The 15,582-nt window shown below is 29.3% G+C and overlaps 1 protein-coding gene and 1 long non-coding RNA gene across 2 annotated transcripts; one reads left to right on the forward strand and one right to left on the reverse strand.

Moving 5' to 3' along the window:
- Nucleotides 1-751: 751 nt before the first annotated feature.
- Nucleotides 752-13,436, forward strand: LOC126552126 (uncharacterized). The gene is made up of 3 exons (XM_050206680.1): nucleotides 752-1,066; nucleotides 8,071-8,289; nucleotides 12,625-13,436. Exons 2-3 carry the CDS (start codon nucleotides 8,106-8,108, stop codon nucleotides 12,981-12,983), a joined length of 543 nt encoding a protein of 180 aa, XP_050062637.1. The 5' UTR covers nucleotides 752-1,066; nucleotides 8,071-8,105; the 3' UTR covers nucleotides 12,984-13,436.
- LOC126552127 (uncharacterized) lies at nucleotides 11,976-12,618 on the reverse strand. Its single transcript, XR_007605969.1, has 2 exons — nucleotides 12,159-12,618; nucleotides 11,976-12,096 (listed from the first exon to the last, which is right to left on the reverse strand). It is a non-coding gene; the product is annotated as an uncharacterized LOC126552127 (long non-coding RNA).
- Nucleotides 13,437-15,582: the final 2,146 nt, after the last annotated feature.

Raw genomic sequence — 15,582 nt, forward strand, 5'->3', positions numbered from 1 at the left:
ATGACAAATTCCCTATAATACAGAAATCTCCTTACAATTAAAAAAAAAAAAATAAACAAAAGACGATACATTTAGTGCATACACTTAGGTATATCGTGACCATATTATATAGGCGCAATAATAAAAGCCTTTGAGAAAGGGTTCTGGTTAGTGTTATTCGTATAATTTAATACAGTGCGTATTATTTTGATCTATTATTGACAGTATAAATATTACATGTCATAAAAATATAAAATACAATACGATATAATATAGTGATGTCCGAGATCAGTCTTTAAGTCCTCGCTGTCACTTCTACGATCTACTTCGTACGACTAAGCTCGATCCCCTCTCGCCTCGAATTCCATACGCTTTTTACGGCTATGATGATCGTGCAACGCTAACTATTCGGAATCGCGATTCTCGTACATCATCATTATTATTATTATTATTATTATTATTACGATGGGTATAATTATTATCATTTAACGTTTCTCGCGTACATCATAATATCATAAGTAGGTGCCTATTAATAATGATTTGCGATACATACGTCGTATAGGCATGTCGGTTTTGACGCGTCTTCGGACGGACCGGTGTGTAATAATAATAATACACGTACGACGGTGACCGTGGTGATGGTATTCGACAGCGGTTGACGCGGGCGAACCGGTGCAGTGTGCGGTTTTTTTTTTTTTTTTACTTTTCGCTTTCCACCGACTTTCACACTCTGCCACCGCCCCAAATCCGTCTGGTGGGAATCAATTAAATACCCGGCACCGGACTGTAACGGCGAACATTCGACCGGAGCATTTTGCGAACGCGTCCAGCACTCGCACAGTACGCAACGGTATAACACGTACACGACGTCGCTGAAGTCTCCTCGACACGTTTCGTATAGTATACTTTAGTGCACGTATCGAGTTGTTATTAATAAACGAACGAGTCATATCGTCCGTCGTTTTGTCCGATCGCCTTTTTACGCAGCGTGTCTTCCGGTTTGTTGTGACTTTTGCGAATTTTATTTTTCGTTCGATCGTCCGCCGCACAGCCATATATACACCGTCGACGACTCCCGAGTCAACAGGTACCTATACAAATATTCAGTATTAAGCTTCAGTAAAGTGTTGTACCGATAACAGTTATCATAACGACATTATAACTATGTAGGTATGGTAATATGAATTAACGGAGACCACTCAGAGCACCGCTCATAGTACGTCTTGAACTGGTGCATTTAGTTGTACACAGGGTGTGTAGCTGATAGAATGATGTGCTCGCAGAAGATATAAAGACTCATATACTAATACTTTAGAAATATTTTCAGTTAACATTATTACTTATTGTTAAGAGAAAAATTGTTTTTGTATGTTAAAAAGCAAAAACATGTTTTCTTATTGAAAAGGATATAATTTCATAATTCTTACCACACAATTAAGCCCCGCAATTAACATAGATCGTACTTACATATTTTTTAATTTTTTTAAAAGTTTTATTTTGAGACTATATGGCATCCAAAAAAAGTGTCTTTCCACTAGATATGTATACTTGCACACCCTACATGTACAGTGCGCGCACGCTTATGCTCATACATATATTATAATAGTTATTGGACAGTATACGCGGGTAAACGATTAAGCTGTATTATAAAAGCCTTCCCTAGAAGTCTAAAAATGCATTTTGGTTTAAGGAAGGCTTTGATTTTCGATTAGAAACCGACTTTAGAGTTAAGAAACAGTTTTTGATTAAGAACGATATGAATTGATGTCGTTTGCCTATAGTCAATACGAAACCAGTCTTTACAAATTATTTTATAGTAGGTACCTATTAAACCAGATAAAAAGTAAATAATTCAAAACACAATTTTTGTTATAAGAAATATATTTTATTTAATGTACATAAATACATGATATTTATGTATACTAATTACTAAATATTTCTTAATATTAAAGAGTTTTATAATATTACCTATCTATTATACCGGAATTTTTATTTTAAAATGTTAAAGTATAATTGTTATACAATCTATATAATGCAATTCGCAAAAAGTTAATTAATTAATAAGCGTGCTACAGATATGGAGATATAAAGGAGCCACCCGTGTGTTTTCAAAAAAAAAAGTACCTATATAATAAGTCAACAATATATCAAATTTAAATACAATTTAAAAATATTAAATTTCTCTAAACTTAAAAATATCCATAAAAAAACTATTGAAGATTGTATACTAAATAATACACTTGATTCACAAAATAATATTACTATAAAATTTTACTTTGTTTATACTATTAAAATTTACAAGCACACTAAATTAATTTTTATTGATAAACGTTAAGCTGAACTTAAATGTTAAAAAATTAAATTTGAATCGTATATTTATGAGTAGCAATACGACATACGTGTATCTATAATGATTCAAAGATATGTTAAATGTAATGTCACTTTTATAAAATAATATTGAAATGATTCTTGATTTATTAATTTTCCTTCTAATATTTAGTATCTTCTTTAATATTTTAAAACAGTTTTTAAAATAAATTATGTTTGTCTGTCATAATATATTTATTTATACCTTCATATTTATAATATACAAAAGTACAATAGGTAATTAACTATGTGCAATAGATAAAATGTATTTATACTTTAATGGTTATTTTTATTGATTTATTTATTAACTTATGCAAAAAAACTTATTGTATTACCATAGTACTAGACATTTCATTACAGGATTGATGATATTCAATATAAATATTAAAATACGAATAACAATAAACTATGTTTATTTCTGACACAATGATTTCTGAAATATGTCACATTTCTGCTGATAAATATATTGAGTCTGATATTTAATGAATCCAATATTTTTCCAACTAAATGAGGTACCCGAAAATATTATTATATTAGCGAAAAAAGTAAGAAATGACCACTTTCAAATAAAGACGGAAAATTATAAAAAAAAAAGTTACTAAACTTCTATTTAGACACAGAAAAGTACTTTAAGATACAATAATATGTGTACTGAAATAAATAAACAATAAATTAAGTACATCGAGAACTAATATAGTTTAGTGTTTTTAATTTAAAATGTGTATAAAAAATTGTACATACGATAAAAAAAACTTTTATTCTATCAAATAAAGCCATAAAATCAAAATATCGCACATGTATCTATCTACCTATATAATTTTATCAAATCAAATAAATTGTAATATATATTTAAAACTCTAATATATTGCATTCATTACTATCTATAACATTCGTATTTTTGAATTTACAATCCAGTCAAATTAAAATTGTAATTTAATACAGCTATAAATATTAATTATATTATTTAGGTTCCTCCAATTGTATCATAATAATATATTATACTTATAACTAAAATAGTAGTTTCCATATGACTGCTTAGAGATAATTAATTATATAAATAGGGCGCGTAGATAAACATACTTTTTTATTTACTTATTTATTTATTATTGTTATTATATAAAATAACTACCAGAAAAATAACAACCATAAAAACTAAAGTACTTACAATTTGATTGTTATACAATTTAACATAATGATTTATATATTGCGGACATTGGTCAACACAAGTGCTGTACACTGCAGATGACTGATTGTCAAAAAGTAATAGTTTAGCTCATTAGCATATATTTTAAGCTGATTGTAATTTTTTTTTTTATTTTTGATTAAAAAATATACTCAGAAAATACTAATGGTCTATTAAAGTTATATAAAAAATCGTTGTATATCGTCCAAAAAATATTATTATGATTTGATTTATTGTGAATGACAATAAATAATATCAAATGTATAGTGTACGTGCGGGGAATGTATTCCATTTTAACTTGGTAATGTTATTGCACTGTAGTAATATGTCTAGTATGTCTAATGAGTTGTAATGTAAGTTACCTGGTAATTCTTATAAACACATTTTTATAAATGTATAAAATTCCAATGACATGTTTCAACAAACTATTACAATATATATATACATATATTCTTGAATATATCCTGTCTTATGTATTTGATTTCGTGCAATTTCGATAAAATATAAAACTAGATACATGGATTTCACGCTGAATGGAAGCACTTCTTGTTTTAGATTTATTTGGAATCTTATTTTATAAGATTAATTTGGGATTCCTATGAGAGTACTTTAATTTTTACAAAACTATAGATTGCGATAACACTTTTAATATTATTAATAATACAATCAATTGTTCATTTCTCGAATGACTCGAATCATAATTATTTAGTAATAATTTTAATTTGAATAAAATTATCCTCTAAATTTCTAATTACTTTTTCATAAGTAAATTGACGTTGAGAAGTAGTTCTTAGCTTAATAATACTTGTCTTCTTGTGAAAAAGAAATACTATACGTCTGTGTACCGCCCCTCCTTTGTTAGCTAATTCTTGAGCATTAATCTTGTCTCTAATGGAGCTCGAGCATTTGGTACCCTCGGGATCAAACTTTTATATCTTTCGAGTTTTGACAGTTTTAATTCGATCAAAATAATAGAACAAACTCCTCAAAAAACTGCTCAAATCATAGATTTTCATTACAGTATAAATAACCACAGTAAAAAAAGTGCTAAGAAAACAACACAAGTAGAGGAGTATGTTTTGCTTTTTTGTTTTACAATGAATGGTTATGGACGTTCATGACTTTTTTTAAAGCGATTTTCTTTTTTCGCACAAAGAAATAAACGGTGCATCGACAGACGATATTATAATAATAATTGATACATTATATTACTGTTATTTCATTCAAATCCTATATCAATTATTTTAATTTCATTAGAACTGCAAATCATTTCAGTCTAACCGTAGACACTTCTATAAGAACACGAAAACAATAATAAGTAATATAACTAAGTACTCAAGTGTTATAAAATATGACATGTATGTTAGGTATAAGTGTAGCTGTAAGTAACCTATCTGTATTGCAAATTTCGAAAAACAAAAAAATGTAAATTATATGTTATTTTTAGTACTATCTTACTCATTTTACTCATTAGTTAAATGCATTATGCAGATCAAGTTCAAAACTTTTAATGTATTATGCAATATTTACACGACTACGTTTAAAAAATATATAAAAACAATGAATGTTATCGTTAACAAAGTATAGTCTGCGCTTATAAACTAAATAGTTGTAATAATTAAAATATAATGTGTGTGTGCTATGCTGTACCTACTACTGTGTACCGTTCAGGTTGCAAACGTCATGTTCTGCAATTGTACGATTTCGAGTTCAATATCAAATGACCTGATTTAAAATGTGTAGGTATACATCACTCGATTGAAACTTACTGGTTCATCAGCAATTCTAAAAATTAAACATCTTTGTCACTCATTAAATAGTGGTTTGAAATATACTTAACAATAATAATACTATACATGCAACAGATGTCTGCTATAAAAACGCAATATAAAACTAAACTATTGTTATAGGCACTTATAGAATAAATATACAATTAATCGAATTCATTGACACATATCTATAAATACACGAGTTATATGATATATGTATGACCTACGTGTAATAAATATTGATTTGTGAAATGACGTTTGATGAATATTGTACGTGTGTGCGTGCGTAACTTTGCGAGTATCGGAAACGTTTCGACTCGGTACCAAAACACATCTGTGCTGGTTTGAAATTTTTGAATCGTTACAAAAATCGCATGAAAATAACAGTTAGAACCGCTCGTCGAATGTTAATAATCGTATTTGTTGTTGCCACAGCTCGTGGCGAATCACCGTCATCATTATTAATGGTTGTGTATAGGTACCTAGTATAGTTAAAAACGGATATGGTCTATCTGCGAAACACTGCAGTGTTGTTGATATAATATTCCAAAGTGTCGTGATATATATTAACGATTCGGTTTCCGACTGGAACGCGACTGGAATGATGTTAAAGACTTAAAATCGTTATTGCCGCCGCACTAGGATTTTCGATTATAGAAATAATAATTAACGGACACAATGGGTACATTATTAGAAATCCGATCGTCGCGCACATGCATATTAAACAGTCGAAGTGCTTATACACATATTTACCATTTGATTGTCCATGATGGATACTAAATACCTATGTGTGTTATAATAATAATATACGGTGAGACTCGGGTGAGAGTATCGGGTGCCAGCCACGAATCTCCGTTCGCGACCGTCACATTGCGGTTTTCATTGCGACTGGACACCCGCATGATATTAGACGCCGTCGATTACAATAGAATTATTTAGTCGAAAACGTATACCTAAATAATAATATACATAAGTAGAACTCCACTCCCGAGTCCGGGATCTCACGATTGCCGTTCGATCCGAAGACAAATGACTATCATTATGCAAACTAGAACGATCCTCGAAATTAAACTCACACAAACACGTACGGTATAGGTGTGATGAAAAGTAAACCAATGTTCATATTAACAGCTCGTATACGAGCATTGGTTGTTAATAACATCCATAGGTGTGTATGAAACGATAAACTATTTCATTGAAGTATATAATATCACATTACCCCATGAGTGGTATTCTTTTACTTGGTAGAATAAAAATAACAATAACACGACAAACATAAAAAAAAATTTATTTCATATACCTAAATGCGTACCTACGTCTAATATATAATTAAATTTTTATTTTTCACTGAACAGTAGAAGATACATTAATTTCTGTATCATCTGGTTAAAAAATAACAGGAAATAAACAATTAATTAATATGTTATATATTTAGCGTTCGCTCACAATGAGCTATTTTTATAGGTATAAAAAAAGAAAAGAAATCAAGAGAAATTTATTAGATTAGTATACAAGTTGAATTTGCTGCATGAAAGTGCGTTACCATATTCAGACAATATTCATATTCCGGATATCCGGATGAATTTTGGATTTATAGACTATTTAAAACACAAAAATCCCAATTATAATCAGCCTATAATAGAAATAGTTTCAATAACATTTGTTTTAGAATAAAATATAAAATAACTGGTTGTATAGTTTTGTAAAAGTATCTACTCATATAATAGCATGACAAATCCTAGTGTAGACTGATTTGTTATATAATGGATAGGTAGGTAGTTTGATTAGTTTGAATATTTCAATTTTGGTTAACATCTTGTCACACTCTTCAAGTATAACTAGCAACAAATGCATTTAGTATACGGATTGGATGTATAATATTACAATGAATTACATTTTAATTCGAAATTCCATATTTACAAACTATTTAAAAAAATAATAATAATAAACAAAAGCGTTGTTTAACACGTTATCGATATATTGTATAGATAGGTACGTAAGTAAATAAATTTATAATGTATTTAAAATAATATTTAAATACTATTCGATCTAATAATTATTTATTTTTATAACTTAAATATTCACATATAAATTTGGAGTATCTCTGAAAGTTAGATCAAGAAAATTGATAAATGTAAGATATTCAACATACATTTTAGTCGATTTCAACTTAAATTATTGAGGATATAATTTTTATTTTTAACAGAATATAATTGTCTAAATAATTTATTCTTCATATTCTATATGATTATAACAGTACACATGCATTCATTTTCAATATTATAAAAATACATTGTTTATTGAATTATTCTAATGATTTAGGGATTAGAATAATATATTTACTATTAACAGTTAGGCACTTTTTATTAATTTTTTAAAATAAATATATCTATCTGATTTGAACAGTATTTAAGCTATTTGATGTGTATGCTGATAAAATAACAAGGTATTAGTAACCTGTTGATATGCATATTATTGATAAGTAAAGCCCACTATGAGCATGAGATCGTTTTAAAATATTGCCATAAAATATCATAACGTATTGACTATAGATGCTTATAAGCTCGGGATTTGAGAATTTCAAGCTTTTTCTGCTTGATTTTTTTTTCTCAGAACTTATTTGGTCAATTTTTAGTGCTTATCTGCATGTATATATTTATTTTTAAAAATATTAAACTGTGCACAACGAATCTATATTAATTGTGAATCGTTAGACATTACGATTAAATATTATAACTATTTGTTTATCTTGTTTTTTTTTTTTTTTTGTAGATTTTTAAGTCGTTGAAAAAAACAAAATATATATAATGAACAAATTACTATCAATTGTGGTGTTGTTGGCTGTAGCTGTTTGCTCGTGTCATGGCTTTATGGATCGTAGGAACATCAGATCAGCAGGATCTGAGGTTTCTGGCAATGTTGACCCGATCACTGTTGACACCATCGCACCCCGAGATTTAGAAACCGCAGATACTAATGATGTATTTACAGGTAATATCTATAAGACTACTGTAGGTTTCAAATCGTTTTAGACACTAGTTATTTACTTATTTAAGTACATTTAACTTACTTAACGCAAATTTATCTAATGGTTTCCAAATAGATGTATTTGACAATTGAGCTACGGATCGACATGTAAAATCATAAGTCATAACCTTTTTATTATTACCCATTATTGTCCAATCACTACTTATATTGTGATGTAAACGTTTGAATAATATTCAAAAAGCCATTTAATAAATATTTTGTATAGATTTCACGTTTCGAGTAGAAGGTGTTATGACTATAATCATATAGTACTGTAATACAAAGCATATATAATAAAAATAGCTATACAACATTCTGGATTACTAAATTTACTATTATTTTATTCAAAAATAACAATAATGTTCAAAGATTTCAATATAAAACTTAGTGGTTAGTAGATACCTATTTTTCATATTATAATAAATAATAATTTTATAAAATGCAAACATTGATTATGTTTAATTTTTAAAACACAGATTATTGGAATTGAAAATTCAAAGAAATCGAATAATCCCTAGAACCGTTTATTTATTTACTTATTCTTTTTTTTTAGACATGATAGCATTTACTTTTTAAACGTTTGTATCTTTAGTATTTTTTCCAACACACATAGTTATTGTATTATTTTGTACTCTTTGTGGTCATGCACCGTTGAATAGAAGTAATGAAAAACTAACTTGTGACAATTATCCGAAGTTCCCGTAGCATCGCGTAATTTTCTTTGTAACGACGTTATACGCACTGAATTTTTGTAATGGTTTACACAAGATAAACATATATAAATAGCTCGGCAATTACGAATTTGGGTTCATTATGCAGCTCATAAAGGTATATCATTTTTCCTCTGTCTATATAAAAAAAAAAACATTACATGACCTTATTGTTTGACCTTATTATATTGGTTGTTATTACTTACTATGATTATATATAACTATATAAGTATCTATAACGTACATTAGACATGTAGGTAAATAGTTATTTTCTTTTTTCTGAATTACAATAGTACCTATATCTAAATCGTGGGTACGCGTAAAACGTACCTAGGTATAAGTATACAAATTAATGTTTAGAGCATTCTCAGACACTCGTTCGGATTTATTAATCGAGATAATCTTACCAAGCATTAAACTATAATATTATATTTTATGTGTTTTCTTGCCACAACTACTTAATTTGCTCTATTATTAATGCACACTACTGCATATACCTATACTTACAGTCGGGTTAGTCCCGACCAGTGACTTAAGTTCACATTAGCATTTTATTCGATGTTCTTATTTCTATTATCATTAATTACAAATTATAATAAACAGTACACTCAAATACCCGGCGAATACATAAATGTGTACACGGCTGGATAAAAACTACCTGCATTTTTAGTACTCGCAATGTATTGTAAAAAGCATTGAAAGCATAATACTTTCGTTTAACTTATATTATTATTTGTACCTATAATCTGCAATTATCTAGGAAATAAAAGTAAATGCAAGTGAAAAAAAACAGTATAAAAAAAGGCAAGAAAAAATGTATTTCAATCTTCTAACAATTTGATTTAAGAAAAAAATATCTTTTCTTTATTTATAAAAAAAATGTTATGGTAAAAAGGTTATAATCTATAAATATAATTTAATAACTGTTATCACATATACCTATTGTGATATATTCTGGTGACAGTGTGACACGCGATACAGCATTCAAAAGTTCAAAAAGATTCTATTTACAACTCTTTTTTTTATCAATCACAATGTGTAAACAAATCATTAGGTAATACGATATAGAAATAAAGTTGTAGAACTTACCTTAACATTTTAAAAACGACTTTTATTTATTTTATAATATTGGTGTACCTACATCAATGACCATCAGAACAAATCTTTGTATTATTTTTATTTGATTTTACGACTTCTGTATTAAAATTCAAAATAACAATTAATGAATTAAACAGTGAACTGTGGTAAGTACACAAAACTATCAGATTGTAAAAAAAATACGAGTTATATGTAATAGCATTGAGTATAGATAATACTGTATACCTACTATCTATACTCAATGGTAATAGTAATAAATAATAATGTTCATCATTCATCAATATTGAATAGTACAATATTTATATATGATATCCTTTAAAAACAAGCGTAAAATCTTTAAATTAAGATAACATAATTAATCGCTATTTTCTTATTGATTTATTTTTTAATTTACTTTTTTCAATTTATCAATTTGCAATGTTACACGTGCTATTACTCTGCATGCTATTTAGTTGGATTAGTCCCGATTATATTGTTAACGTTTACGTTTTATCAAATCGCTGTGAAATCAAAAATCTGAACAATTTTTTCGCAAACTGGTGAATCCATGCGTTAAATAAATATATTAAATTCTATTTTTCTAGTCACACAATTTAGCAATAAATGTGCAGCTTACAGCTCACAAAGAGAAAATATTTTTATGTTTATTTACCAACAAATCGGTACAGTGGATTACAGTGAAAACTATATTCTAGAAGCTACCTAATTCATATATACTTATGTACGCATATACTTAATAAAAAATGTTTAAAAAAACATTTTTGTTTAGATTGCGTGAACTATATGCATTAGACTAATCATTTCTTCTAAATTTTTTTTTCATCATATTCTTCAAATAATGACTCCAATTTTGGTAAATTACTTATGCGTCACAATGATTTTTGTAATTATATTATTAAATCAGAAACTATTTTTTTTTTAAACAATTTCCATTAAAGATATTTTTAGATGCATTTAAAATGATTTTCTTTATAAAGATGTTTTAATCATCCATGAGAGTTATTTAAAAAACTGTTTCTATAATGAAATTATTCATCCGTTTTAAAATATTTTTCTAAATTACATTTTTCAATAGATCCTTTCTATACGAAACTAATCGTAAAATTATGAAATTATCAATTTCAAAACTTTATGATTGATATTTTTAAATTTGGTGTCATATTTTACTATTTTGTATATAACTTCAAAATTAATTAACTGTAAAGAAATAACTTATACTTTTAATATTTTAAAATTATAGTGATAATAAGTATCTTCCAGTACCATATACGCATATATATATATATTATATACTTATATATTATTTCTTTACATAGTTGCAAGTCTATTGCATATCTAAATTAAAGATGTGTTATAAAAATTTGGTTAAACCAACATTGTGCACATAATTGTATTCTGAGAATTTTTTCAATATGCGATCTATGAATATATAATATTATAATACAATGACACTCTAAACTTATTTCACACACTTAGACTTATCAACAATTATATTTCTATATAAATGGCCAATATTAAAATATAAATTTAAAAAATCACGAAAAAAAGCTCACATACAAAGCCGTACACTCATAACATAAATATTCGAACAAGAACGCCATAGACTAATAGACTAAAACTAGGTTTACACAATGCACGTAAATAAGTCAAATTCTCTCGTGTGAACCCAGCTTGGAGGCAAATAAGGGAAGTAGTCAAAACGAGTAAACTTAATTAATTTGCTTGTGGAGATAGTTTTAGCTATTGAGGGTTGAATACTTACTAGGTACAACTTACTATTATAAGTATATATAATATATATATATTAGTCCAGTAGTGGAACAAATTATTTTTCTTGATGAGTGATGAGTCCAACTACTTTTTTCACGTATGAGATCCAACACGAAATAACCATAACTGTATAGTGACCACTACGGCGTGTCCCATCTTTATGACTTTAATCGTTCTTTCTTTGAACTACAACCTATAATATCATGGTATATTGATTACTTTATTACTATTACTATGTTACTATACTTGACTCACGTATCCAACTGTCTCATTGCAATCTCCTCATTGAGAGATTTGGACAAACTATATTTTAACCCGTTCTCTCTAGTACAAATTATACGTCGCCATCGCTGCAGCGTATGAAAATACAAAATATAATAAATCGTCATCACAAAAATGTAACTTTGCGTATAGTTATATAATATGCACATGGTCAATTGTCAATAAATACACATAGATTTTTACAGTTTGGAGCTTCAGTAACAAGTTGAAAAAAAAACGTTTATTTAAAAATATCATAAATTATATTTTCAAAGTCTCCCTAGCCCCCGCCCCGAATCGCATTACGATCGTGACCTACGATAGAATATCGATAACTATATATAATATTAATTGGTAATAAATTTATAATTATTTTATATATATAACTTTATATTGCTTATTATATATTATGTATATATAAAGTATAATAACGCCGTGGCGCTAACCTCGTTGCTTTCAGGCAGGCTCAAGAAGGGCGGCAACAAGAACAAGGAGATGTTGCACATGGGCCTGAGCTTCGTGAAAATGATCCTGGGCACGTTGACGGCGGCCATCGGGCACGTGTTCGCGTTCAAGAGCGTCGGGCTGAGCCTGATCAGCGTGCTCATCCAGATCGCGCAGTTCATCATGGTGCTGAAGAAGAACAAGGACAGCCAGCCGCCGTCGTACAAGATCGTCGAGACGCCGTGGCACACGTCGCCCACCGAGTCGTACGGCGCTTACGGTTCGTACGCCGGCCACGCCAAGTCGGCCGCAGCGGCCGGCGGCTACAACGCTTCGCCGTACGCGGCCGCGGCGCCGCCGAGGAGACGCCGGTGATGAGGAAGTCGCCGACGGCGGGACGTACATATAATATACCTATATATAACATTATGACGACCACTTCCGGTCCGCGCGGAAGCTCCGGTCGAGGGGGAGGACGACATTAATACAATATTATTATCGTCCGCCCTTATTATAATATGGTAAACAACAACAACAACAAACCCGCAACGCGGCGGAAACGCCACTCGCGGTCGCGGAAGTGTTGTAATATTTAAATATACATTTTATCGTCATACGTCATATTATTATTATTATTACTGTATAACCGCGGAACACGTACATATATAACATTTCGGCCATTTTTAATTATTATTATTATTATTATTATTATTGTTATCGTCATCGATATATTTATTTATATATGTATTATGTATATTTTATTTATCACGTGTGAATCACACGGTGTGTACACAACACGCGCGAATAAATTATTTATTATCGTCATTACACCTGTCTATATTAATTTATTACGATTCGTTTGGGGCTTGATGGTCGTCGTATGCGACCGCGCACGACCGAGCTAATATTGTCATCATGAACCTAACACAATAACTTCTCAGCGCTTCTCGAGCGCCGCAAAGACTAATTATTATATTATTATTTTGATTTCGAGTTTTCAAAAATCGAATTGCGTTCTGCACGTCGTCGACGGGTCGTTATAACGTCGAACAATAAAACGTATAGGTATTAGGTATATTATATATCTCGCAAAAACCCATAGCTGCCTCGTCAAATATTAACGCGCGCGTGCTGCGGTGCATCACAGGTGGGCGTAGGTTGCACGTTTTAACGTCATTAGTGCAATCACCGCGACGATAGTATATAAGGTAGGTGGTACATTATATTAGCATATACGTATAGGTAACCTACCGTCCGCGAGCGCACCGCGATGATGGTAACGAGCTCTCGGATCGTCGAAAACCTTCGTATTTTATGCAAATCTTTAAATACATTACGACTGTGTTGTGATGACGGCGTATCGCGGGTATACCTATCTATTATATACATGTCGGTGCAATATTAATGTTGTGTATACGTTCTCGAATTCAGTCGTTTCCGATTATACATATTATATTACGTACACAATGCGTACCTACATGATGAATTGGAGAACGCACTGCAGCAGTAAACGCGACCGAATAGAATATTTAGATACTGCACCCTTCATAATATTATATACTATTCGAGATTTCGAGATGATCCATTTTAATAGACTAAACATCGCTCGTAATATTATTATTTTGAACGGTTTTGGTTTTTCTATGACTACGATTTATCTATACCATTTTTAATTATTATATCCCTGAGCAGAACACATTTTCAGAGTAGGTATAATATGTATTAGTTAAATAATACATACTATATTCAATACATAAGTGTAAACATTGAATTTTTGATTCGACCTAATGGCATTTTGTCTACCACCTATAGGTACCTAATGACTAATCATAACTAATCTAAACTATATGCCTTTAAATTCTCAAAACCATTCGTTCAAACATTGATATTTTATATACATCGAAATACGCTGAAAATTTTCTGTTTTTGAATATATATAAAATAAAAAATATGAGTTGCCATTCCAAAAAGTAAAAAATTTAAAAACTTGTTAACATCTAGTTTTGAAACAAAATAAAATCAAGTAGAAATAATATGTATATAAAAAAAAAGTAAAAACTTTGAAATAAAAGGTGCAGGTGCTAACATATAAACAGTTCAATGGATCACTCTGTAGGTATATTATAGTCTTAATTATAAAATTATGATAAGTGTTCCCACGAGACAATCAATTTTGATAATTATTATTATAATCATGAATATAGTGCATACTTGTTGTATTCATCCACTATCCCCGGTGTTGTTATTTTTACGTACAAAATACGCGTTTCTGGACACCTATAGGTTCATTTTCATATTCAGTTTCATATTCCGTTGCAGTGTGCCACTAAATATTAATTTTCTCTAGTCCGTCTGGGGTTCCTGCAATGGATTATAATAGGTATAAATCAGTTTATCTAAAATATAAGCTCATAAGACATAACTTAAAGATGAAAATATAGATATTTAATTTAATACAAATTACAATTTATCACACCTTAAAATGCTTTATTTTTCTCAAGTAGATATATTAATGGATTAAATATGGTTCGCTGTTAACTTGGTTTAATTGTAATCATACAAGTAGGTGTATTATCGAAATAATTAATGCCAATCCAATTTGACGATAGTGGAATAATTTACATTGATACAAGTATACAACAACAATTTAAACTTAAAAGAGTAAAAAGTTATGAATTTTAGCAAATTGTAGTAAAAAAAAAATGATGATGTGTAAATATCGTCGAGAATTTACTTTTCAGGTAGGTACTGATAAAATGTTTATTTACAACTTACTGCCCATATTGCTTAAGACTACCTACTCTTTCACATTAACTCCACATCAGCTAATTTTGGGTAGTGACATAAACGTCAAAGTGTCGTATAGTTATTGAATACAAATATAGATCTATTGTAAAGTCGAAAGAAATTTAATTTGTATTGCAATTAAAAATCAATCATTATAACAGCATACAAGGAGAAGGTTGGTAAATCG

The sequence above is a fragment of the Aphis gossypii genome, chromosome X (assembly GCF_020184175.1).
Source record: "Aphis gossypii isolate Hap1 chromosome X, ASM2018417v2, whole genome shotgun sequence".
NCBI classification, from domain to species: Eukaryota; Metazoa; Arthropoda; class Insecta; order Hemiptera; family Aphididae; genus Aphis; species Aphis gossypii.

Bases quoted from the DNA above. Each gene is read 5' to 3' on its own strand.
- LOC126552126 (XM_050206680.1), top strand. From the start codon at position 8,106: ATGAACAAATTACTATCAATTGTGGTGTTGTTGGCTGTAGCTGTTTGC. The intron at 8,290-12,624 runs GTAATATCTATA...CGTTGCTTTCAG, and splicing joins TACTAATGATGTATTTACAG to GCAGGCTCAAGAAGGGCGGC.